At 34.4% G+C, this 27,553-nt stretch overlaps 1 protein-coding gene across 4 annotated transcripts in view; it reads right to left on the bottom strand.

Annotated features, from left to right (window-relative positions):
- AGMO (alkylglycerol monooxygenase) overlaps positions 1–27,553 on the bottom strand; it is a 344,572-nt gene that overhangs the window by 126,022 nt on the left and 190,997 nt on the right. For 3 of the 4 annotated variants that reach the window (XM_038556987.1, XM_038556984.1, XM_038556986.1), the window contains one exon: positions 25,891–25,996. In XM_038556987.1, coding sequence (XP_038412915.1) covers positions 25,891–25,996 — 106 coding nt within the window. Of the gene's footprint in view, positions 1–3,505; positions 3,566–25,887; positions 25,997–27,553 lie in introns of those variants that run through there. The other variant, XM_038556985.1, reaches the window with a different exon arrangement.

The following is a 27,553-nucleotide window of genomic DNA, read 5'->3' on the forward strand; positions in this document are numbered from 1 at the left end:
TCCCTGGTGAGACTATCATTTTCTTGAGATGCACAGAAAGAGATAATTATCCTAAAGCTCTTAGAGTTTCCTGATTCTATGCCTCTATCCTTAGAGTGACTATCCTAGTTGAAGTCACTATCACAATTTACCAAGATTATTGCAATAAATCCCTAATGTGTTTCCTGTCATTCACTCATTTCTCACCAATTCCTTCTTTTCAAAACCACTTCTGTGACCTTAGCAAAATGTGAAACTAACCAAATGGTTACTATGCCTAAAACTCTTCAATGTCTGGTTATATATAATGCCCCAAGGACCAAGTCCCCAACTCCTTACTGTACATTCTCTACACATCTTTTTCTGCTGCTGCCCTTTTTCATTTTTCTAATATTATCCCTTGTGTTCTTCCACTCTCAGGTAACACTACAGCCATAAAGAACCACTGCCAATTCCCAACACAGCAGGCATTTTCTTACCTATTGGCCTTGGCTTGAACTGCTTGAAATATAGTCCCTCACAGTCCTTCAGTTGGTAAACTTTCACTCATGCTCAAGATACACATCACCACCTTGGGTAATCTTGTCACACACCACACCTGTATTATGTATGTTTTTCTTCTATGTTCTCTCAAAGTACAATGTTTATAACTTTAACATAGCATTTATCCAAATCTACTGGAATTACTAGTTTACTTGATCATCTCTTCTAAATTCTTAAAGACTAGAATCATGTCTCATTTGTTATTTTCCCCCAGTATCTGCCTCAGACATGATAGTGATAATACCTTTATTGTTTTTAATCACCATCAACAATAGATAGCAATTGCTACTTACCTTATAGCAGAAATCATCCTAAGCACTTTACATACAGAATTTCATTTAATTCTTGTAAAAATTCTATTATTATCTCCAGAGAGCTTGAAAAGTTGCTTACCAATATTCACACAGCTGGTAAATATCAAAGCCAGGACCCCAACTAAGATTTGTATGAGTCTGGACTTCCTGTTCCTAACTATTGTTAACAATTCCATTACAAAGTTGGTACGTAATGTATTTGTTGAGTATGTGAGCGATTGGGGTATTTATTAAATCAAAGTAAGGTGAATGAAACATAAAAGTTTTGATTCGTTAAATGTTAATTCAATTAAAAGTGCTAATACAGTTATTATTTAATATAGCTAAACATTTTTCTATAAATTAAAGAGGGTCATTTAATTAGATTTTGTTTTCAATAGGACAAAAATACTGATTATTTCTTGTTAGGTGTAGTAAAAAAAAAAGATGGGTTAAATTCAGGTGAATTTCAAAACCCATTGATAATATCCTTTGCCATATAAAATTAAACATTTCAAACTGGAAACAGGTATCTCAAACTGCATATACTGTACATTAGCTTTCAATCAGCAATGTAAACAATGTAATATAAGCATTACATAGACTCTACATTAAGATAAACCAAGCCACTTTTGCCAAGACAGATGTAATCACTCAAATTCCATTGGGAAAGAGGTAACAGCATTATTTGGTCTAGGTTTCAAGTACTTTATTTAGTAAATAACTTGGGTTTTGTATATTCATTTCTTCATAACACCTATTTCCAACATTTAAACATTACAAAGTGTTTCAAGTATTCTGGGCTTAAGATTCAATGATAAAGCATGACATTTGTTAATCTTCCTTCATAAAGCATTTTTTATTTGACAGTTATAGGGATAATTTACTTTAATTACTCATTCTTGCATAATACCTAACTACTAAGAGGAATATTGTATTGTTACCCTTCTTTGTATTTCAAGTCTCCTCATCTTTTTCAATCATGAAAATAAAAGTAAAACATAAGACAATTTAAAAAGTGTATATTCAGAAAAAGAACACAGCAATTTGACTTTAGCCAAGATGCTTATTTCTCAAGCTATTCAAGGATTAAAATCTGAAAAATGAGTTGACCATATGCAGCATATGATTCTGGAAAACAGTTATTTTAGTGCTGATCATAAGCAAAAATCAAAGTTGCCTGAATTGAACTGCACCTTATTATTTTTAAAAAATTAGATCCACTTGTTTACATTAAAAGTATATTTTCAAGTAACTTTATATATTTAAATTTACACATTTTGGGATCCCTGGGTGGCGCAGCGGCTTAGAGCCTGCCTTTGGCCCAGGGCGCGATCCTGGAGACCCGGGATCGAATCCCACGTCGGGCTCCCGGTGCATGGAGCCTGCTTCTCCCTCTGCCTGTGTCTCTGCCTCTCTCTCTCTCTCTCTCTGTGACTATCATAAATAAATAAAAATTAAAAAAAAAAACATTTAAGTTTACACAATTTAATGCATCACAATTTTTTCTTATACATTTTTGGGAAAAAATACTCTTTGGAGTGTCAGTACAAGTCCTTTTAAAAAAGGTAGTGGGGATCCCTGGGTGGCTCAGCGGTTTAGCGCCTGCCTTTGGCTCACGGCGCGATCCTGGAGTCCCGGGGTCGAGTCCTGCGTCGGGCTCCGGCTTGGAGCCTGCTTCTCCCTCTGCCTGTGTCTCTGCCTCTCTCTCATAAATAAATAAATAAATAAATAAATAAATAAATAAATAAATAAATAAATAGATAGATAAGTAAATAAATAAATAAATAAATCTTAAAAAAAAAAAAAAACACTAGGTAGTACATTCACATGAATCAGACTTAAGATTCCGTGAAAAGTTACTTTCTACATCTGTTCTTCTGGCAGGCAAATACTCTCCCCAGAAGGTTCCAGTGTTACTGTTTTTGTGTGTGCACGTGTGTATGTGTATACAAATTTAATGAACGTACAACCACATATATACAAATACTGAAAGACCTAGATCCATGCCCTGACTCTTTACTAACCATATGCGGGTTAATACTCAAATGATGGAAGCCAATAGCAGCAGTTTATCCCTTCATTTATTTTCATCTCAAAACTATGGCACAAAGTTATAGGGACTCATATGCTATCTGTAACTTCTTTTTGCCTGTCCTTCTGGATGTCTATGAACTGAAGGAATCTAAATCCTGCCTAAAAGATGCTTCATGGACTCAAACTCTTCCTCGTCTTCAATTCATTGATGTCTTAAGGGAATGTGGGCCCAGGATGGCTAAATCATTGAATTTTTCAAGAGAGATCTTTAATCCAAGTTCTTAAAGCCTCCTGATTTACAAATGTTGGTAATCTATCAAATTTTAAGTTAAACACTAATAGCTCTCTGCAGGATAAGTCAAATCCAACCTTTGGTTGGACTTAGCTTATGAACCCAGAGTTTTAGTCTAGAATCTGCTGACCAGTAGATACGTAAATTAAACAAAGTCTGTTATTGTCACCACCTTGATACCAGTGGGAGTATATTGATGGAAAAGTAGACCTATCTTTACGTGAAATTGACCCCTTATAACTTCTCTTGTCTTTTTTTTTAAGATTTTATTTATTCATGAGAGACACACAGAGAGAAGCAGAGACATAGGCAGAGGGAGAAGCAGGCTCCCTGCCAGGACCCCAGTGTGGGACTCCATCCCAGGACCCTGGGATCATAACCTGAGCCAAAGGTAGACATTCAACCACTGAGCCACCCAGGTGCCCTTAACTTCTCCTGTCTTAACTGTTAAAAAGTCAAGTTCACTCACTCATAGTTCCTGCTCTTAAAAATATCATCCTGAGGTTAACTATAGCTCTTTGTGACTTTCGTTATCCCAGGATACTGATGATCTTTACCATGATGGTTTCATAATAATGTTTTATTATATATATATATATATATATATATATATAGTCTATCTATAATATTAAACACATTATATTATATATTCCGTTACATAATAATAGAATGTTTTATGCTAATGTTTGATCATAAGTGGGAGTAAATAGAAGCCCCCTTCACTTGTAATTCAAAGAGAATAATAAAGCATTTCAAAGTCTAATTTTCCACCAGATGCCCATATTCCAATGACCCAACTCCATTTCTGAAGCATACCTAAGCTCATTTATCTATACTCTATCTTTTGACATAATCCCCCTATCTACATTTATATACTACTAAGGTCAAATACATGCAACTTAGAATGTACCTGGCAGGGAATAACCAAGTGAATTTCACTGAATGATAGATAAAACTACCATTGTCAGAATAAAAGAATTGAGGATCAGATGACAGAAGGTCATATGAAGAAAGTAACAAGAATTTCAAACTTCTGAATAAAGTCAATTGCCCTGGAATATATTCTATGGTTATTTGGGAACAAATATTCTCGCATATGTTATTCTAATATAGGTTTGGCTAGATTTCCTTCCAATTGCTGCTTTGTAACACTTATGTATTTGTACAGTGAATCTACTATTTTAGAGCCATTATTACTGAAGCTAAATATGAGTAAAGTATCTCCCTGATTTTCACTTGAAGATTTTCCTGCAGAATAAGGAGATAAGTGTGAGCTAAAAGTACCACTGCAGATTGAAATAAGTCCATATTGTAGTTGGGATAGGGTTGAATTTAAAGTAAATGGAAATCTCATGCAAATTTAGCCATAGCCTTCAGCAATCAACTGAAGAGTATTTAGAAAGCAGAAAAATATTCTTTTCACATAGTATCACTAACAAAATGGAAGAGCAAACCTTAAAGTTTCTCTAAATTATCTGCCTAATGCATTTTGATTAAAGAGCTTCTACCAACATATTGTAAATCACTTATGTGTCTCACATTAAGACTTATTTCTGTGATACCCCAGTGGTTTGATAATTAACACTTAATGGGAACAACCTGAAAGAAATATATGCCTCTGGTTGCTTTTACTCTAGGCACACTGACAATAACTTAATCTTGCTGAATGGTGATAACACTCCCTATGCAGAGCTGCCATCTGTTTTTGGCACAAGGATTCTTAGCGTCCTTCAAGACTTGCTATCATTTACATCAATAATACTGGCTTTAGTATTTCAATACCCAAAGCTCTCCCAAACACAAATTTGTTCCAGGCTCCACTCCGATGACCTGACTCCAATTCCAATGGCCTGAAACCCCTTTAACCTCCATCCTTACTAGTAAGGAAGTATGGATGGAAGACAGATTCATAGCAAGCAAACTCTTAATAATCTACTTCTTATTCATTTGTTTCAAGTGACTTTGTAGGTTGAAAAGGGCCTGATGGTGATTATATGGAGGTATAGTTGACATCTCACAAAGATGTTTATTGTCTGTTTTTTCATTTATGTTCTCATATACCTAATAATAAAACATCTCATAGATTCAACTTTTCATTTCTCAAAGATTTCTCAGAATCCCTTTCTTCTTGGTAAATTAATTATATAAACTATAAACCAATAGCAACTATTTAATGTTTTTTTAAATGACACAACCAGTATTAAATCTTACACATTTAAGTAACTTTAGACATCAATTGTATTCCCTTAACTTTACAGATGGTGAAACTGAGAACCAAATGACCTCCTTCAAGTTGTTAATTTGTAACAGCCAAGTGTCTGGAATCCGAGCCCAATTTTTTCTCCAACTCATCACAATTATTTAAATACTTGCACAAAGTTAGGCCAAGCCACTATCAGACATTGATACAATTTTTTTATTTGTTTTTTTATTTGTTTTTATTTGTCCAGGATCACACTCTGAGCCGAAGGCAAATGCTTAACTGCTGAGCCACCCAGGCATCCCAACAAACACAATTTAAGAAAGATATTACCTTCATGCACTATACATAGATCAAAATCTGGGGATCCTTGGGTGGCTCAGGGGTTTAGCACCTGCCTTTGGCCCAGGGCGTGATCTTGGAGTCCCAGGATCGAGTCCCACATTGGGTTCCTTGAATGGAGCCCGCTTCTCCCTCTGCCTGTGTCTCTGCCTCTTTCTGTGTCTCTCATGAGTAAATAAGTAAAATATTTTAAAAAGTCATAGATAAAAAACATAGATCAAAATACTTCTGAGTAATGAATTTTGGTAGAAATAATATAAAAGACAGCAAAAACTATATGGAAAAAAATCCATATTTGCTTTTAATCTGTATAAGCCAATTTCCCTGGATCCATTATGTAAGCACGTAGAGAAGATGATAGCATTTAAACACAGACTTAGAAGTGGCAAGTGAGGGTGTCAGGCAGTAATTCTTAAACAGCTCAATGCTCCTCTCTGAGATTGCATGTCCAAATGGTTCAAGTGAGTTTGTAGTCTCACTTGATACCTACAAGGAAACCTCATATTTGAAAGTCAGAAAGAGTAGATTTCTGCTTCTTCCCTGGAGAGAATGTTTTAACTGTCAATGTGCTAAATACCAAGCAGTTGGATTTTGCTCTTAGATCTGAATATATTGGGGAAAAGTTGGATATAGAATGTTTCAGCTCAGAGAAAAGGAATGAATAAGTTAATCAATTTTCCTTTCTGTAACAATTTGATCACAGGGAAGTATCTTCCAGAATATTGTTAAAAACTGCACATATCATTTTTTTAAAGATTTTTATTTATGTATTCATGCAAGACACAGAGAAAGAGACAGAGACACAGGTGGAGGGAGAAGCAGGCTCCATGCAGGGAGCCTGATGTGGGACTTGATCCCAGATCCAGGGATCAGACCCAGAGCCGAAGGCAGACACTCAACCGCTGAGCCACCCAGGCAGCCCCTGCACATATCATTTTTGTTTGTTTGTGTGTTACACTCAATAAAAGGAAGGTTGGCTCACTAACACATGTAAAGCATATGATGGACATGGAGAAAGATAAATGAGACTTTTTTTTTAACGATGGCAATTAAAAATTTTTCAGTCTCATTTGTTTGTGCCCTTATTGTTGCTGGTATGCAACTTTATCTAGGAAACTAGTAGGCAAAATATGCCTTTTTAACCTTTATCACATTGTAGCATGCATGAGATATCAGATATTCTAAGTAATGACATTTTTCAGCTTAGAGTTATTCCATGAATATAATAAACTGTACTATATTTTAGGTATACTTGATAATACAATTATTCACTTAGTTTTATCAAAAAAACCTCAATCTAGAAACCAGACTGGTTGATAAATGTTTACACATGTAGAAAGAGCTCTCATAAAAATGCAAATTTGAACTTATCTCTGTTACCTTTAAATATGAAGATACTACTAGGCATAAAATTCTCTCTCCATACCTCTCCACCACTATATAAGCAGAAATGGCAACACTTTAAGGAGAAGTACATTGATTACAGAAGAGGTATTTCTGGGAACTAAAATTTTATATTTAATGATGACCTGTTGGGGGGGGAGAGGTGTTTGATAACATTTCTTGAAAGCCACAGTGAAAATTTTCACTATAAAAATGTACACTTGAAACTGTTTCTGCTTTTTAGCCAGCAGGAGAAACAAAACCAGACTCCCAAAAAATATATGATGCATTCAAGGAAAGAAAAAGCCGGTGCTTGGAAATGCCAGGTGATAATTTGGATATCTGAGTTGCTACTATGTTTCTCAGTGTGGCTTCAGGAAAATCATGTCATTTCTATGCTACAATAGATAATGTATTTTAATAGGACATTTAAATATAAAAATAAATGTATAGCACCTTATTAAATAAGCATTAGTAAAAGCTTACCAAATAGCTATATTTAAAAAGAAAAAACTCATAATTTATTAAAAATCTTGTATGCATATATAGCTAGAGAGAAAGAGTAGGCAAACATATTACACGGAATAGTTCATATTACTTTCAGAAAATGGGTCCTGATTGCCATTCATCTTGACTATCTACTTGTCCACCAATTAATAGGTACAGAAAAAAAAAAAGATGTTCTTTTATCATTAACCTTCGGACAGGAGACCCCCTGTTTCTAGTATTTACAACCATTTGACACAATCTATTAGGGCAATGGTAAGATTCCCCCAATCAGAGATCTCCAGTTTGCTCATTGTGGATAAAATAAACATATAATCCAAATTTAACCTCACTTTCAAAGGCATATAAGACGTCTCCCGACATGTCTTGCCTATTTTTAAAATTTTTATGATGGTAAATAAACCCTGGAAAATTCCTTCTTAGATTTTACCACCTGAAACTGCAGCTGTTGGCTGACACTATCAAAGCCTCACAACTCCAAACTCACGTGCAAACCTCATCAAGGGCAGACATTTCTAATTGATTCCAGAAGTATTTCTTTTGCTGAGATCAGGGGGCAAAGGAAGAATAATGAGCAGCTTTTTAGAGGGAATTGGGGGTTAGGGTGTTGAGGGGAGGAGGAGGGGAGCTTTTAAAATCTCGGACTTGGCCAGAAATGCATAGCAATTTTACGGTCAATTGGCAAGAGCATCTGGAACCAGGCATTCTGGCCTCGTAGTTGATGGTAGTGAAACCAGCTTACAGGCAACAGCAAGCCCATAATGAGTCCCTGTCATGTACTAGTGGAAACCACGTTGACGCTCTGCCAAATCTCCCTGTGCCTTTTTCTCAAGGTCAGGATTCTCCTTGGAGCTCTCGTCTAGTATGTGAAATGCTGTCCACCCATGCATGGATCTTAACCCATTTTAGCCGTTCCTAAAGGCGATGCAAAAAGAAAGGCTAAAAAATTATAAATTGCACGTGTTTAATTCCTCGCGTGCTGACAAGGCTTTACATCACAGAGCTGTGTTTGCTTTCATTCGGGGGATATATTTCAAACGCAGCGGGCCCTCTTGTTAGTGCATGGAGAGTGTCGGATGCTCAGGCCATAAATCACAGCACAACGCGCGGCACACAGACTAGGCCGGGCAAGACGCGAGGCCCTTTATTATGTCAAATGCAGGACAGGTGATTATAGGAGGGGACAGAGGTTTTTTTTTTTGTTTTTTTGTTTTTTTTTTAATGCCAGGCAGAGAACCGAGGTGATGTGGAAACAATTTCTTAGGAGTAAATGATGTTTACCTTAAACTGCTGCTCCTAATTCACCATGCTGGCCCTGGCGGATTACAGCCACCAGCGAGTCAGAGTAAAGGACATGCGTGAGAAAGGCAGGGAGAGGAGTCCCTACAGGATGGAAACTGTTCAGTGGTCAGGAATCGGCCATGCCGAGAACTAGATTTCTAGCATTCCTAAATTTCTATTTTTGTTTTGTTTTTTTTCTAATTCATGAGAGACACAGAGAGAGAGAGGCAAAGGGAGAAGCAGGCTCCATGCAGGGAGCCCCATGCGGGACTTGATCCTGGGTTTCCAGGGTCAGGCCCTAGGCCGAAGGCAGGCTCTAAACCTTTGAGCCACCCGGGCGTCCCCCTAAATTTCTATTTTATACAGTGTAACTAATAGAGATTGTATCCATCTTAGACCTCACTCAATATTGCAAAGTTTGCGATGTTAGACTAAATCCAACATGTTTGCTCTTCTGGCTAAACCACTCTTGGCAGGGAATTGCTTTCCTGTTTTCAAAGAAGAGGAGCAAAACGACAGAAAAAAAAGACAAAGTAAACAAAACAAGCAAAAAACTAAACTGAAAGAAATGTATTTAAAATGTTGGTATTTTTATTTTTCAAAGATGTGTTTATTTTAAACAGAACGAACACAAAGGAGAGGGAAAGAGAATCCCAAGCAAATTCTGTGCTCAGCAGAGCCGGATATGGGGCTTCATCCATCCACCCTGAGCTCCCCACCTGAGCGGACACCAATAGTAGATTTAACTCACATCACCACCCAGGTGCTTCCCCCCCTCCAAAAAAAAAAAAAAAAAACCTCAGTAATTTTAATGTAAAATTCTCCTTTACATATCACCTATGTTTTGATAATCTCAGTACGAACTAATGAGAAATGTATACAATTTGTGTTCTTTTTAATACACGTAATAATAAAGTGCAAAAAAAAAAAAGCATCTGATGGTGAAAATCTCCTTCGACCTGAAGTATTTACAAAAGCACCTGCTCTTAGTGAATGCCCATGTGGGGCTTTTCAAATAAGGGCAAGTGAGAAGAGAAGGTTGGGTACAAATAAAATATGTATCTATGTCTCTTAATTTTAACAATTTTAATGGGAAAGGATGATACAAAGGAACCTATCATGGATTAGCATTTTCTTGTATGTAGATTCAATATTTTAAAATCCTACACAAGACCATATATTTCAGGAAATTTAATGTGGATATATATATATATATATATTTAAATCTAATTATATATATGTATAATCTATATTAAAACAAAAAAAGCTGTACTATCTTCTAATATTGCTCATTTTGGTTACCACGTACTATGTTCATAGCAAGAAAAAGTATTTTTAGCGGAGTAATGGGAAGTGGACAATATTTTTTTTTTTAAAGGGCTACATCTAAATCACCTGAGTTTATTTTCACTTGTTACTTAGGCTGCTTCTCACCTAATACATTAGCTATTTCTCTTTTTTTATGAGAGATTTATTTATTTATTTGAGAGAGAGAGAGAGAGTGGAGGGGCAGAGGGAGAGAGAATCTTAAGCAGACACCATGCTGAGCCCATGCAGGGCTCCATCTCATGACGCTGAGATCATGACTTGAGCAGAAACCAAGAGTTGGATACTTAAACACTGCACCACGCAAGTGCCCCTACATTAGTTATTTTCTGTCCACACTTATAGGGTAGTAGATAGTATGAACATAGGAGAGATATGTCCATTTTGAATGAGATTACACACATAAAGCTCTTTACACAGAACTTGGAACAGAGTGAACATTTGTTAATTGTATGTGATGAGAACCTGAAAAAAATGATATCTTTAGATACTAAAGATACAAGGATGATAAGGGAGAGTGAAAGAACAAAAATATTTTTAAAGTGACACTGACACTTCAATTGAGTTAAAGGTGAAGGAAAAAGTGACATAGCTTTATTATATGAACACATGACAAAATCTCAAAGGGAATTTGCTTAAAAAAAAACAAAAACAAACCTCAGTGTTTGTGTCTTTTATACTATTGCATGAACTCTGCATTTTTTTTGGTAAAAATAAAAATCTCTTATGTTATATAAAAATATATTCTCAGTAGTAAGCATCATGTATATAGATGAATTTCAATACATTCTAGAAGTTTTGCTATGCCGTAGAGTAGATTTTGGATAAACTTTCAATTTGAGTGATTTTCCTTGCAAAAGGATGGGGGAAATCCTGATCTATGTATTTAAAATTCAAATAGTTCATAAACCTTGCTAAAGAAGCCATGATTGTGGAATTAATCTTCAAATTATATGTTAACTTTATATTTTTGCATAATTATACCCTCAATTCATAGCCCGTTGAAGAGTTATACAGACATACTGGTGGTTATTGGAGGAATTGTAGTTAGATATAACTAGCACTATATAGAAAAAAAGTTTATGTTTACCTGAATTACTGATAATGAATGGTTTAGTAGTACCACCTTCATGAGTGGAGGTAGTATACTATTATTCGGCATTATTTGGTGGAAATGTAACCCATTTGAGTTCAATCCTGGAGCAATAAGACAAACTATAAACTGGGAGAATATGCTTTTAACAAATATAAATAGAAAATAATTGGTATCTTCATATATAGAATTTCTAAAAAGCAGAAGGAAATAACAACCAAATAGAAAAATGGGTAAATGACATGGAAAAGCCTATCACAGGAAAAGAAATGTAAATGGCCAATAAAGATAAAATAATGATCCACTTCAGCAGTAAACAGGAAAATGGTAATTAGAAGTACAATGAGATAATCCCCAGATGAACAAAAGTTAAGATAATTCTGTCTTTGGTGAGGAAATGTATACTCTGATAGTGGTTAATTTTATAATCACATTGGAAAACAACCTGACATTCTCTTAATGTAATCATGCACATTTCCTATAATCCAGCCATTCCACTCCCACTCTCTAACCTAGAGAAACTACAGAGATGCTATGTTCACTAGAAGATGTGTGCATGAATTTTCACTGCAACACTGTAAAAATGAAAGCTAGTAACAAACATTAGAGAACGGATATTTTAATATAGCTGTACAATAAAATACTTATAGCAATAAAAGTGAATGAATTACAACTACATGCAAGAAAAAGGATACATTTTAGAAACATTCAGTAAATTAGAGGAAATATCTGGAAACTATATTTAGTATACCATTTTATCGCACTCAAACATTTTAAAAAATAACTCAAACATGATTTCGTGATTGATTTAAGAATATATAAAAATTTAAGAATATATGAAAAAATAGAATTTGTTTAGAAAACACATGGAAGTGATAAGCTCTAAGTACAAAATATGAGTTGTTTCTGTGGGAGTGTGAAATACTGAAGGATCATAAAGGTAGTAGATCACATGTGTTAATAATACTTCATTGGTATTGTAATATTATAGTTTTAATTGAGTTGTTTTTATTGTAGTATCTCTTAAAATATTATATATAGTTTAATATTAATACTAGATACTAGAAAAATAATTGAGTTGAGATGAAGATAGGTATTGTTTAAAACTGATATAACTACTATCCACAAACACAAACTTTGTGCAGTTGATAAAAATATTTAAAGTTTGAATAATTTTAAAATAGATTATTAAAAAATACTGTATACCATGAATATTCATATGTCAGTGTGCGTGTGCGTGTGTGTGTGTGTGTGTGTGTGTTATATTTTCCCCTTGAATCCCTAGGTCTATTTATGGTATATTACCACATATTTCATGACAAAAGTTAGGTATGGTCTCTTTGCATTCATGATATGAGCAAATGTGAAACTGAAATCAATTGTCTGAGATGGATTCAGACAAATATGTTTACATTCTGTAATATACTAATTATCACAAATTTAAATCATGTAAAACCCAAATGTGGTAGGTTGCATAATGGCCATAAATTCAGATATTCTCCTTAACAATTGACCTGACTGCTCTTCAATCAAGACACAGAGTCTTGGGGCACTTGGGTGTCTCAGTTGGTTAAGTGTTTGCCTTTGGCTCAGGTCATGATACCAGGGTCCTGAGAGCGAGTCCTGCATTGGGTTCCTTGCTCAGCAGGAGCCTACTTCTCCCTCTCCCTCTGCCACTCTCCCTGCTTGTGCTCTCTCTCTCTCATAAATAAATAAGTAAGTAAGTAAGTAAATAAATAAATAAATAAATAAATAAATAAATAAATAAATAAAATCTTTTAAAAAGAGAGAGAGAGTCTATTTCTCCACCCTGGAACCTTGGCTAGATTGGTCATGTGCTGTGACCAATGGAATGCAGCAGAAGTGACTTTTTTTGAGTTCCAGAGCCTTGGCTTCAAGAAGACCCCCTGGGGAGTGAGAGGTCATGTGGAGGGAAAATAAAGGTATTCCCTCTACCAGTTAAAACTGAGTCCCTTCATGTGACCCATGTGATTGCCCAGCCCACCTGACCCCTAAACTGAAGAGAGCTCAATAAGTGAGCCTTGGAGAAAGAAACAGAGGAACCACCATAAGCCATTGGTTTTGGGTTGGTTTGTTGTGCAGAAACAGATTAACACCAAGGAAAGCTGAATTTTAACCAAAATAGAAAGAATCAAGAATCCAGGAACCATGAAACTGCTAAGAACTCTTAAACCTTTCTTCACTTTCTGATTCAGGTATTTTGACCAAATATTTAGGTAACATGAAACATCTGATTGCACATACCTTGTTATTTGAAATCAATAAATACTTAATTCAACATTCTATGTAAGCTTAATTCCAGCAGCTTGCTGTCCTCCATTTTGGTAACAGCTATGTAGCAGGTGCTGCCAGTACTCCTTTAATATTTACTAAATAAATAAATAAATAAATAAATAAGTAAATAAATAAATAAATATTGAACAGTCTTATCATTGTTGCTGCTGCTGAGTGTCGGCTTCCTCTTCTGCACAGAAAATGCCTGAAGTGGCAAACTGTTAAACCTTGGTTAATGTTTTTTTCAAAAGATCTGCCCAGGCAAGATAATAATGTCGAGAAAGTAACTAATAAGAAGGCATGACGAATTAGATTCCAGAGTTGGAAAACAAGCAGGATGTTTCCTAAAGGTTAAGTTGCATACTAATGGTGGTATTTGATATGATTTCAGTCAGAATTCTAGAACAGGTTGCTAGGGATCCTTCCAAGGATATCGTCTTTGGACACAGGTGGGATTTTCTGCACTCCAAACTGAGCCCCTTTCCAAAGTCTCTAAGATCTAAAGCACTACTCCCCATGACTTGGCAGGGACTTCTGGTGCCCTGAAAGGAATGTATGCTATATCTAGCTCTTGGAGGACTCAGGATATGTATCTATTGAGTGTGTACTTAAGGTTGATGTCCCACAATCAGGACCTGTGAGACAAAAAAGTACTTCTCTGTGTGTTTTCAAGTTGTTTAATTATATTAATTTTTTGATCATGTGACTTATTTTTATTTTATTTTATTATTTTTAGTTTCAAGCTTTTATTTAAATTCCAGTTAGTTAATATACAGTGTAACATTAGTTTCAGGTACAAATAATACTTTTTTTTTTTTTTTTTTACTTATCTCAATTTCACATGTTTGATTTGACCTCAGTCAACTGAATGTTTGGGGATTATACATTTAAAATGAAACAGGAGTTACGTGGAAATGTGAATACTAGAATACTAGAAGTGATTTTGACAATTAAAGCTAAATACGTTTAGCTTTATAATACTTTATAATACGTTCAGCAACCCTATGTTGCTGAATAATCACATTTAATCATATATTTGTATAAGGATTTAATTTTCAGATATGACTTTTGTGAATTAGGTTTATTATTTTACTCGTATTTTTATTTCAAAAAAATGATCTATTGTTATGACCTTTTAAATTGAGTATTTCTATTTATGGGCTATTTAAATTTTATAATTTTCTATTACTGTAGTGAAAAAATTTCTATTTAAAATTAATATATTTAAATTTTAAAAGATGAGATAATTAAAGAAAAATGTTGAGATGAATCAAAATGACCTGCAGATATATCATTAGGTGTTTCTTTTCTCTGTGTAGTTTTTTTCCCAATAAATTCCTAACTATACCAATGAAAAAAGTTACACGATATTTCTCCTGACTCTATTAGAAATAAAGCAGCTGCTGTATATTGGAGCCATAATTTTATTTACCCATATAAATAATAAAAAATTAAGCTTTTTATTATCTTAACTTCCAAGGCTGAGAAATGAGCCTGTAGTGGCAACTGAGTATGTCTATGAATGTTTCACTGAGGGCCTTATAGTTTATGGTAAAGGGTTTGCATTTTATTCTAAGTGCCATCTAAATCTATTTAGGAGTTTAAATTTAATCATGTTACACACATAACATGGATGGTGACAATGGGAATGAAGTCTAAGTATCTTGGAGTAGAAGCCACAGAAGTTGCTGAAAAAGTAACAAAAGAAGGCAAAACAAGAATGATTCCTAGATTTATGAAGTAAGTAAAAGTGTCTGTGGTGTCTATTTATCGCGATGTAAATCTACTGAGATGGAACAGGATATGTAGGAGAAAACATTAAGAGCTCACATTTGTATATACAATTGCATGATGTGCCTATGTCATTCAAGAGAAGATCTTAAATAGGTAGCAGAATGTGTGAGTTTGCAGCTAAGGTTAAAGGTCTGGTCTGGAAATAAAATTTTGGGAGTCATCACATCCATGGTGTTTAAAGAAATATAAATGGGGGGCAGCCCAGTGGCTCAGAGGTTTAGCGCCGCCTTTGGCCCAGGGCCTGATCCTGGAGGATTGAGTCCCACATTGGGCTCCCTGAATGGAGCCTGCTTCTCCCTCTCCTGTGTCTCTGCCTCTCTGCCTCTCTCTCTCTCCTCTCTCTCTCTCTCTCTCTTTCTTTCTCTCTCTCTCTCTCTCTGTATCTCTCATGAATAAATAAATAAAAGCTTTAAAAATAAAAAAAAAGAAAGAAATAGAAATGGTAAGGGTGGACAGAAGAAAGCAGGAGCCCGGAGTAGGCCGTAAAGAATGCCAGCATCAAATGTAAATCAGTATTTTCACTTTTTTCTTAACCAGTGTTTATTGAGTTTTCTATCACTTGTAACTAAATGAATCCAGACCAAAAAAAGCCGACATTGACACATAACAGTAGCTAAAAAATTCAAGGCATGATTCACAGTATAGCATGTTAAAGGCACAGATTCCAGACTGTCTGGGTTTGAATCCTGTCTCTCCTACACACAGAATTGTGTTCTTGGGCAAATTGGATGTCTTCTTAATGTCTCAATTTCCTCATCTGTTAAATGTGACATACAGTAGCATCCACATTATAAAGTTGTTATGAGTATTTGAGGAAAGGATATTTACAAACCACTTAGAATACTACCTGTGGCATTCGTAAACTAAAATTACCTATGATATTTCTTGGTAAAAATTTAAATAAATGATAATAAAGCCAAAAACTTATATATAGATGTAGTTTAACTGAAGCTTTCTTCTTTTAGTGATAAATCTATAAATAAAAAGTCAACAAGGTGACAGGCACTGAGGGGGGCACTGATGGGATGAGCACTGGGTGTTATTCTATATGTTGGCAAATTGAACACCAATAAAAAATAAATTTAGTTTAAAAAGTCAACAACTAAACTCCTAGTTCTGTCCCTTTCTTGCTAAGCTAAGCAGATGATATGATTATCTACATAGAAAATCTGAAAGAATCAGCAAAAACTCCTGAGACTAATAAGTGATTAGAACAAGGTTGCAGGATACAGGGCTAATATAAAAATTCAATCAGTCTCTACATACCAGGAATGAACCAGAGGAATTCAAAATTTAAAAGTGCAATGCCTTTTACATTAAAACTAAAAAAAAAAAAAAAAATTCAGGTAATAAATCTAACAAAATACCATATATACAAGTTCTGTATGAGGAAACTTAGAAAACACCAAGAATGAAATAAAAAACTAAATAAATAGATGGGGTGCCTGGGTGTTTCAGTCAGTTAAGTGTCCAACTCTTGATTTTGCCTCAGGTCATGATCTCAGGGTTGTGAGATCGAGCCCCACATGGGGCTTCACACTCAATGGGGAATCTGCTTGATATTCTCTCTCTCTCAGCCCCTCCCTTCCTGTGCTCTCTCTCAAATAAATAAATAAATATTTTTTTAAAAAACCTAAATAAATGGAGAGATATTCTTCATTCATGTATAGGAAGATTCAATATTGTCAAGATGTCAGTTATTCCGACTAGATTCAACATAATCACCATAAAAATCCCAGCCAGTTAATTTGTGATATTGACAAACTGATTCTAGTTTATGTGAAAAGGCAAAAGACCCAGAACATCCATCACAATGTAAAGAAGGACAGTGTTGGATTGACATTACCTGACATCAAGACTTACTGGAAAGCAACAATGATCAAGGCAGTGTGGTATTCTTGAAAGAATATGCAATTATATCAATGGAACAGAATAGGGAGGAATTCAATCTATATAAATATAGTCAACTGATCTTTAATAAGGGAACAAGGACAATACAGTGGAGCAAAGATAGTCTTTTCAAAAAATGGTGCTGAAAGAAATGGACATACACGCACAAATGAATCTAGACACAGACATTACACTCTTCACAAAAACTTACTAAAAAATAAGAGATTTAAATTTAAAAACACAAAACTAGAAAACTCCCAGATGATAACATAGGAAAAAACAGATGATCTTGAGAACAGCAGTGCTTTTTTGGATACAACACCAAAGACACAATCCATCAAAGAAATAATTTATAAGCTGATTTTTTAAAATTAAAAACTTCTGCTATGCAAAAGACAATGTCAAAAGAATGAGAAGACAAGTTATCCAAAATATACAAAGAACTCTTAAAACTCAGCATAAGAAAACAACCAAACTTTTAAATATGGGCTATAGATCTTAACAGATAACTCACCAAAACACATACACAAGGGGCAAATAATCATATGAAAAGATGCTCCACATCATATGTCAACAGGTAAACGCAAATAAAACAATGAGATATCCCTTCATACCTATCAGAATGGCCAAAATCTGGAACACTGTTAACACCAAATGCTAGTGAGGATATGAAGCAAAAGAAACTCTCCTCCAGGAATGCTAAGCGGTACAGCCATTTTGGAAGACAATTTGGAGATTTCTTACAAAACTAAACATTCTCTTACCATATGATCCAGCAGTTGTGCTCCTTTGTATTTACCGAAAGGAACTGAAAACTTAAGTCTGCACAAAAACCCACACAGGCATATTTATAGCATTGTTATTCATAATTGCTAAAACTCGGAAGGAACCAAAATGCCCTTTAGTAGGTGAATGAATAAACTATGGTACGTCCAAACAATGGAAAAAGGTTCAGCATAAGAAACAAAAGAGCTACGAATCCATGAAAAGACACAAAGAAACTTTAAATGCATATTACTAAGTGAAGGAAGACAATCTGAAATTGTTTCATACTATCTGATCCCAACTAAATGACTAAAGGCGGAAAAATGGACACAGCAAAAAGGTCAGTCAGGGATTGAGGAGCATAGGGAGGGATGAATAAGGCAGAGCGCAGAGGAGCTTTAGGGCAGTGGAACTACTCTGTGTGATACTATAATAATGAATACTTTATCTATCTATCTATCTATCTATCTATCTATCTATCTATCTATCTATGTTCAAACTAAACATTTTCAACAATAGAGAACCATAAGGTAAATTATGGACTTTGGATGACTATGATGGGTCAACCTCAGTTCATCAGTTGTAACAAATGTAACAAATGCACCACTGTGGTGAGTACATTTGTAGGGGCAAGGAGTAGATGGGAAATCTCTACCTTTCTGTCAGTTTTGCTGGAAAACTTAAATTGCTCTAATAGTCTTAATTTAACAAAAAATCATGGTTTCATGACATCATTTCAGTTACTTTTCAGTGACTCCTCTAATAAATAGCAGCCCTGGGACTCTGATAGCACAGCTGGTAGAAGCCCCACCCATCCATGTTCTGCTGTTCCCTGCTATTGCCAACAGCATTCAAGTGCCTTTAACTGAAGCTCTGACTTCCCTCTGGTTGTCCAGACATATCTTTTGCATATTTCATCTTAACCCCTATTTAAAAACTCTGAACAGGGAAACCTGGCTGGAAAAAAAAAAGACTTCACAATATTGGATTACAGATAACATATGTTCACTAAAAAATGTAGTAATCACAAAGAAAAAAAATCAAGTCACAACACATAAACACAAACATTAATAAAATGTAGGTATATTTTCTTCCCATCTATCTTCTCTGCATTGAATTGTTTGTGCAAAGTAGATTAATAACTTTATCAATAAGAAGATAACTGAAATCAATAAACACAATTCTATCAAATAAAATTGAACTTGGAGATCCACTACCACTTCCAACTTTTCCTCCTAGATTCTTCCCATCTTCGTTCATGGTAACTCCATTCTTTTATTTTCTCAGACCAAAACCATTGCAGTCATTCTTGACTCTTGTTTTTGTTTTTGTTTTGTTTTGTTTTCCATTTTCTCATCTGACTTGTGAGCAAAGCTTTCTTTTTCTACTTTAAAATTGCTTCTGGAATCTGACTACCTCCCTTCTCTAGGACATTAACTTCTCTCACCTTCAGGTTTACAATAATATCCTAACTGGTGTCCTCACATCCTCTTCCTACCCTCCTTTCATTGTCCTCAACTCAGCCATCGAAGTGATCTTAAAATGTAAGTCAGTTCATATAGCACTTGTGCTCCAACTCCTCAGGGGTGTCATTTTATCTGGAGTATGATGAATAATTACAGTGACCAAAAGGGCCTATGTGGTCTGATCCCCATTATTGCTCTATTTTCTATCACCCTCCCTCTTGCTTACACAATTCCAAACATGTAGTGGTTCATGTACATGATAGGCACACCCTGCCTTGGCACCTTTGCACCTGATGTTGCCTTCACCTGCTCTTCCCCAGGAACGCATTTGGTTTTTGTGCTCACATCAAGTCTTAACTGAAATTCCTCCAGCCTTCCTTGAGTACCATGTTCTAAAAGAATTTTGCCTCCTCTACCCCCATTTACTTTTTAACATGGTACTTATCATTACCTACTAACCCTATATATGAATATAAATATATATGTGTATGTATATAAATATTTGTCTGAGTAATTGTGTGCATCCTCCCAAACTGGCAGACAGAAACTAGGGTGGCCCCATGATCCCTACCCTTGCCATTTATGACCTGTTAACCTGTACAATCCCCTCCCCTGGAGTGTGTGTGAGGCCTATGACTTGCTTCTAGCCAACAGAATATGGCATAGATGAAGGGATTTTGCAGATGTAATTAAGGTCCTGAATCAGTTGTTTTTTATTTGATAGAACAGATTATCCTGAGGGAGCCTAGCTTAATCAGCTCTACGCTCTTAAGAAGAGGGATTGAGCCCTTCCTGAAGCAAGTTTCTCCTTGCTTGCTTGATGAAGTAAGCAGCCATGTTGAGGATGTCCATGTGGCATGGACCTGCAGGCAGCCTCCAGGACCTGGGAGCAGCCTCTACTCAAAAGCCAGCAAAAAGCTGGGGCCCTAAGTCATACAGCTGCAAGGAAATGAGTTCTGTCAACAACGTGAATGAGCTCGGAAGTGAATTTTTCCGTCGTTGAGCCTCCAGATGAGAACACAATCTGGCCAATACTTACTTTAAATGCAGCCTCTTGAGAGTCTGAACAGTTTTGAGCAAAACTGTGCCTGACCTCCTGACCCATGGGAACTGTTAGATAATAAATGGGTGTTGTTTTAAGCCACTAAATTTGTGGTAATTTGTTACACAGCAATCAAAAATTAATACACTGATTAAAATCTAATCTCCACAAAGACAGGGCTTTTGCTCTGTTTTTACTGGAGCAGGTGTTCCAGTAAGTGTTGAATAAACATTTCTGCCTGCTATTTAAAGCATTAGGCTAGCTGGTTCTATCTTCTGTGGGCATTTATTTACCTCCTATCAGGAGCCACACTTCGGGCTGTTGTTACTAGGCTCCTATCACTGAAGCAGCCCATGGTCTCCTCTGCTTCTGGACTTTTCATTACACTCTTCCCTCATTGAAGTGCTCTGCACCTTCCTGCCAAATCTTTCATGTCCAAATTCTACCCAGCTCTTGTGTACATCGTCAGCAGATGTAAGTTGGGTTACTATTTAGGGGTGATGTGCTTCTATTTTGATGATTTAAACTAAAATCCATAAATCTGATTTTAGAATTTTTCTGAGGTATAAATTTAAAGCCATTTTTTTTAATTCTAAAAGTTCTTTTGGAATCAACTCAAATTATTTGGCCACTAAAAAGCAAATATTTTCAGGTTGGTATTTTCATTGCTTTTAATGTAGTTTTAAAACCACTATTTTAGGTTTGTATGTGTGGTTTGTGTATGTATGTGTGTTTATAATATACATGGATATAATTATTATGAATAATGCACACTACTCAAAAACGAGGTATTATATTAGGTTCTACTGACTCTATCTTCTTTAGTCCTCTGAATATCAAAACAACCCCTGTGGGATTTTTTTTCTCCTTTTTTTGCTAAGAGAACTAAGCTAAGTGAGCCAAACTGTGGTTATTTTTGATAACTTCCTAAAGACCACACAACCAATTGGTAGAGCTGGGAATGACATTTTTGAATGTGTGACTTCAAAGCCAATGCTTTTCCCAGCACCTTAACTATTTTCTCAATTAAATAAAAAGTTATATTTAACAAAATACACATGGGATCAAAATATCTGTAAACAAGTATTTTCCATTATCTTATACATATATTTTTTATCAAAAATAGCTATTCATCTTTGACTTTGCTATCTTCCCTTTAAAGGCACATCAAGTCAAATATTTTTAAGGTTATTGATGTAAGGAAGGCAAATCAACCACAATCTCACAGGCATATGAGCTAGTAGAAAAAAAAAATGTCTGTGCTGTATGTTAGTGAGAAATGAATGGATGAAAAAATGAAGGGACTGTTTTTCTATCAAATTTCCTGTGAATGAAAAAGCAAGTAAAAAAAAAAGTAGGGGTGCCTGGGTGGCTCTATTGGTTGAGTATCAGACTCCTGGTTTTGGCTTAGGTTATGGTCTCAGGGTCATGGGATTGACCTCTATGTCAGCTCCATACTCAGCAGGAAGTATGCTTGAGATTCTCTCTCCCTCTCTCCCTGCTCCTCCCTCACACTCTCTAAATAAATACATTTTAAAAATCTTAAAAAAATCTACACGAGTTGGTGGTCAAAATATTAATAAACCTAGCTAAAGAAATATGCAAGGGTATGGGCTAATCACTGCAAACACTAAATAAACAACTATGCATTTGTATAGCAATTAATTCCATTTATAGATACTCAGAGCACCACTCCCTTACTTCATATTCTGTGGATAGAAGCTAAAGGGAATAAATCTTCCACGTACAGGTCACAGGATCAAATTTAAATTCTATTTTGTACTTCTGACTCAGAATTATAATTACGTAGGAACTGGTAATTAATTGAAGGTCAATTTTCCATTCTGTGTGTGCTTGTGCGTATGTGTTTATAGCTGTAAGTGTGGCCAGTGGTACACTCACTTAGTGTAGAAGGATGATTACCATACAAATCTACAGCATCTGACTTACATAATGAAGCAGTATGACAGAAAGACTTCCAACCAGCCTTCTAGATAAATAGAAAAGAGTCACAGGGCTACAAGCTGATGCTGCCAATATATACAAAATTAATTTATAAAACAAGGGATTAATTGCTTCAATGACACTGATTCTAATGATAGCTTCAAAGAAAAATGATGAGAACATTGTGTCATTATAATGTGATCACTCCTGATTCCTATTAAATGTAGTCACTGAGGCTATTTGTTAGGTTTCTATCCTCCTTATGTGGGGCAAAGAATTAGTTATCTTAATAGTTTGATAAGTAGTAAGAATTTACATAAAATCCTAATGTGAGGAAGACACAAATATTAAATTTACAATTAAGATTGTAAGAACTTTTTTTAAATTTTGAGTTTAAGGAACATAAAAATTGATAACTTATAATTTAATATTTTTGAACTCTAAAAAGAAAGAAAAGGCTGCTTCATAGGTAAAATGTTGATAATAAAATACTAACCCAGTCTTTACATGTAGTTACTGACTTCCAGTCGCAGAAGATTTGTTCAGTTTTACCAATGGAAATTCAATGGTTAATAATAATGATGATTATAATGCTTTAATAATAATAGCAGCAATATTTTAATTATAATATAGAGTACTAATAGTAAACATGAACAATGATATTAACTAACATGTATCAGGTGCTTCCTATAATGCTACCTTTGTGTCATTAACTTTTTGCAACAAACCATATAACTAGACATATTAATACACCATGTTGAGGAAATGTTTCATTGGCAAATCACAGTCAGTGTTCATTCTTGAAGAACCAGCCATGTGTGTGCCTAGATGAACAAGAACAGGTTCTGGAAAGAGTAGGTAAACAGCCTGAAATATTTTGCCATTGTCTTCCTTCCCTCGAATCATAAACTAAAGATAGCTCAGAGGTAAATTATTGAAGCCTTTTCAAAACATTTTTGGAGTCAAAATGATAAGATCCTTTATTTGGTCTTCACATTTTTCATAGACCTTTCGTTCCATTGCATCTGTATTTTTTTATCTAAATCCCTTGAAGTGCATGAGTATTGTTATCCTTACATGGAAGGAAATGTCACTAGATAATTGAGTAACAGTGTCAGACTATCTGAGTTTGTATTCTGACTGGTTTCCTTATTAGTTATGTTAATGCAGACAAGTTTTCAAGCTCTCTGTAACTCAGTTTTTTTTATTATAAAAATAATAAGAGTAGCTACACCCTATTACACTGACATGAAGATTAAATGAAATAATAGGAGCAAGGCATTTAGAACACAGTAAAATATCAGTGCATGTGAACTCTCATTAAATATATTTTACAGTTAGCAACCTGAGGCACAGAGTCTAATGTCATAGAGTCAGCATTAGGCTAAGAATTCATAATCATGACTTTTGGGCTCAACATTATTTGCTCCTTTAAGCCAGTGGTTCCCAAATTTCACTTTTGGATCCTGAGGCAAACCAAAGAATTAATCCAAGGAATTTTTCATTTCATATAAAATGAGAATAATAATAGCATCTATTTTTTATTGAACAGGTACTGAATGCTAAGCATGTGTTAACGAGATTTAGATGTGCTAAATCTCTTATACAGGTTCTCCTTTAATCCTCAAAATTCTACTAGATAGACATTTTTACTTCATCCATTTATAGACAAGGAAGGCAAAGCTAAGAATATTTAAATTGACAAATATTAGCAAGTTCCTGAGTTAGAAATCAAATTCAGGCAATGGGGCTTCAAAGCTCAAGTCCTAGCCACTCATGTTCACCTACTTACTAAAATAAGTCAATGGACCGCATCTCACCATTAGAATTCATCATGTTCAAAAGTTAGACACACTACACAGTCCTCTACTATCCCATCATCAATGAACCCTAAATGCAATGTGGTTCTATAAGCCTACATCCCACTTGCTTATACCATGGCTACCTTAAAGAATCCACATTCTCTATTTGCTTATGGAGCATTTAAGATAAACTACCACAGTATACCCAAGAGCAGATTCATTAAGTGGAATTATTTTCTCTCATACCTATGATTACAATATTTTTCCTCATTAGAATGTGAAAATGTTATTCTTTGATTTTAATATTTTATTTTTTGGCATATATATTTCCAAATCTCATTAAATACGTGTAATATATGCTTTTTCATTTTGATTTTAGGTTGTAATCTAAAGAAACAATATAAGCACTTGTTATAAAAACTTTATTTAGTGCCTATTTAAACACAAAATGGATTAGATTAGATGATATCTAGTAGCCTGTTACTAACATTTCATGCATCATTTCTTAAATTTACACAATATTTAAAGTAAGAAATATATTCAGGTGGTGCAGAAATTTTAAATAGTAAAGAATATTAACTTCACATTAAGAAAATCTTCCCCATATTTCTTTCTCCCAGTCACACAGTTCACCTTCCCATAGGCAACCACATATTAAGTTGTTATTTATATTTCCAGATATATTTACATACATATAATAAATACATTTATTATATATTTATATGTATGTTTATGTATTCATATATTTATAAATATATGCATGTATATATATGTATATCATCCCTCATTTTTATACTCATATGCTTTGTATGGCAGTGCCAAATTGTTTTCCAAAGAGTTTTCTTCAATTTACTATCATTACTAAATTATAAAAGCACTTGCTTTAGTCTTTTCATTGATGCTGGGGGAATGTTTGCATTTATGTTTCATTTTTAAATAAGGTTACATATTTCATATCCTGGGCATGTTGGCGGGCTGATCAGGTTAAGTTATGTAACCCTTAATTTAATAGAATAATGAGAATAAAAAAAGTTTTAACAGTTGTCTAACAGATCTGAGATAATAAACATATATCCCCACAGTTTTGGAAGATCTTGGAAGATGTTTTAGTCATCATAGAACATCAAATTATAACTTAATATTTTTCAGGCGTAGAAAGATTTCAGTGACATCAGTGGTTTTATTTCTATAGAATCATTATCTCTTGTGGGTATTTGATAAAGACATTTTAATCACAATTTTTACCTTAAAAGCCTATAAAGAAAAATCTCAAATGGAAGAGTCTCTGCCAATACTTTTCTGTAATCTGTTTGCTTGCTGAGAACCAACTATGTGGACTAATTTTTCTTTATAAACATCATGCAATATAATTTGTCCAACAATTCTAAGAGGTTAATGATATTGATCCAAATTTAAAGACCAGAAAGCTGAAACTCAACAATATTAACTAGCTCCAGATGACACAATTAATACAGTATGGTTAGGTAAATGAATAGGTAAGAGTTTCCCATGAATACTAGCCACAAAATGAATAGACAAGAACACTGTTGAATGAATGGGTTTAATACACAATAGTTGTATAATCATGTGATAGCCACCTAAAACAAATGTCTTACCTCAAAAGCAAATGACAAGGAAGGAATCAAAGGCTTCAGATGACCAATTCTGTACAACATTAGGAATACCAAGCACCGGAAAGTTTCCAGAACAGCTGCCTTAGGTCTGAAATAAATGTCATTAACATGTATTAGCTTTAAACATGCTCTTTACATGTTTACATGTTATAATTGATACAGTGATATACATTTCTTTTAATTTTCAAGAAATATACAGTATTTTAATGCATTTGAAGAGCTTGAGCCGCTGAAGCTGTTTGAAAATGGCCATTAAACTAAGAAATAAATGCATCTTTTTACAGAAAATGTGTTCTGTATCAAAGTATTGCTTGGTTTGAACTATGATGAGTTAGGGTGAAGCATACTTTCAACTAATAAATAAAATACTAAACAACTAATTTTCTAGGATTTGAAGTAAATGAGACTTCTGTCATTCACTCAATACTTTTATACTTCATGTATTTAAAAAATTACTTGTAAGGAGGACTAATATAGTTAAACCACTCTATAATCATGAATTGTCAATTTCTGAACTATTGGGAAAATGGATAATGTGTGATTATGCCTAATATTATAAGTAGCATAATTATAGACCTTTGTTAATTATTTTGTGATGAACAATTTTGTATATATGGTATTTTTAAAATTCAAACTCTAAAAAGGTTAAGTAAGCATGTTTTTGTATTTGAAACAGCATTGAATGTCTTATACAGATAAGCATTTATTTTTTTTTTAAGATTTCATTTATTTATTCATGAGAGACACAGAGAGAGAGAGAGAAAGGCAGAGACACAGGCAGAGGGAGAAGCAGGCTCCATGCAGGGAGCCTGATGTGGGACTCGATCCCAGGACTCCAGGATCACACCCTGGGCTGAAGGCAGGCACTAAACCGCTGAGCCACCCAGGGATCCCCACAGATAAGCATTTATAAATTACCTTGTAATGTTAGGAATGAACAGCTAGTTTATCAGCTTAAAATAAACTTCATATATTGATCTAACATTCATTGGATAAATATTTTGTAACAAATAAACAGTATTGCTATGACAGGTGAATTGTCTAGTTAAAATATTCTTGAATTAATGGCATAATACAGATGTATTATTTAATTTAGAATATAGAGGTATAAAGAGAAAAGTGAAGAAAATCTAAAGTAGTATATTTATTTAACTTAAATATATCTCATGCTTCTAATTATAGCTATTTTAAAAAATTGAATATAACATTTTTATGCAAAAAAGAGAACAATTTTTTCTACTTTAAACTCAGTTAAAACGAGTAATGCTTTATGATTTGTTTGCATTCAAGTAAATATGACTTTTCTTTTTGTGAATAAAATATTAAAATTTTCACCTTGTCAAATAATGCTATATAATTAGTATAAACTAGAGTGTTTTTTAAAAAAAATCAATATCTGGATTATTTCCAACATAAAAAAATGTCTATTTTAAACACAATTTTTATTAATTATATTCTATTATTTACTCTTAAATATTTTAAATTGTGAAATTAACTATATATGGAGAGAAATATATAAAGCAGAAATATGCAGTTTGATGATTTCAACAAATAAACAACCTCATAACCACCACTCAATATCAGCATCCCTAAAGATAACACCTCTTCAATACTACCACTTTCCTTCTACCTGAGAAAGAATCAT

This window comes from Canis lupus, chromosome 14 (assembly GCF_011100685.1).
Source record: "Canis lupus familiaris isolate Mischka breed German Shepherd chromosome 14, alternate assembly UU_Cfam_GSD_1.0, whole genome shotgun sequence".
In the NCBI taxonomy this organism is placed as follows: domain Eukaryota; kingdom Metazoa; phylum Chordata; class Mammalia; order Carnivora; family Canidae; genus Canis; species Canis lupus.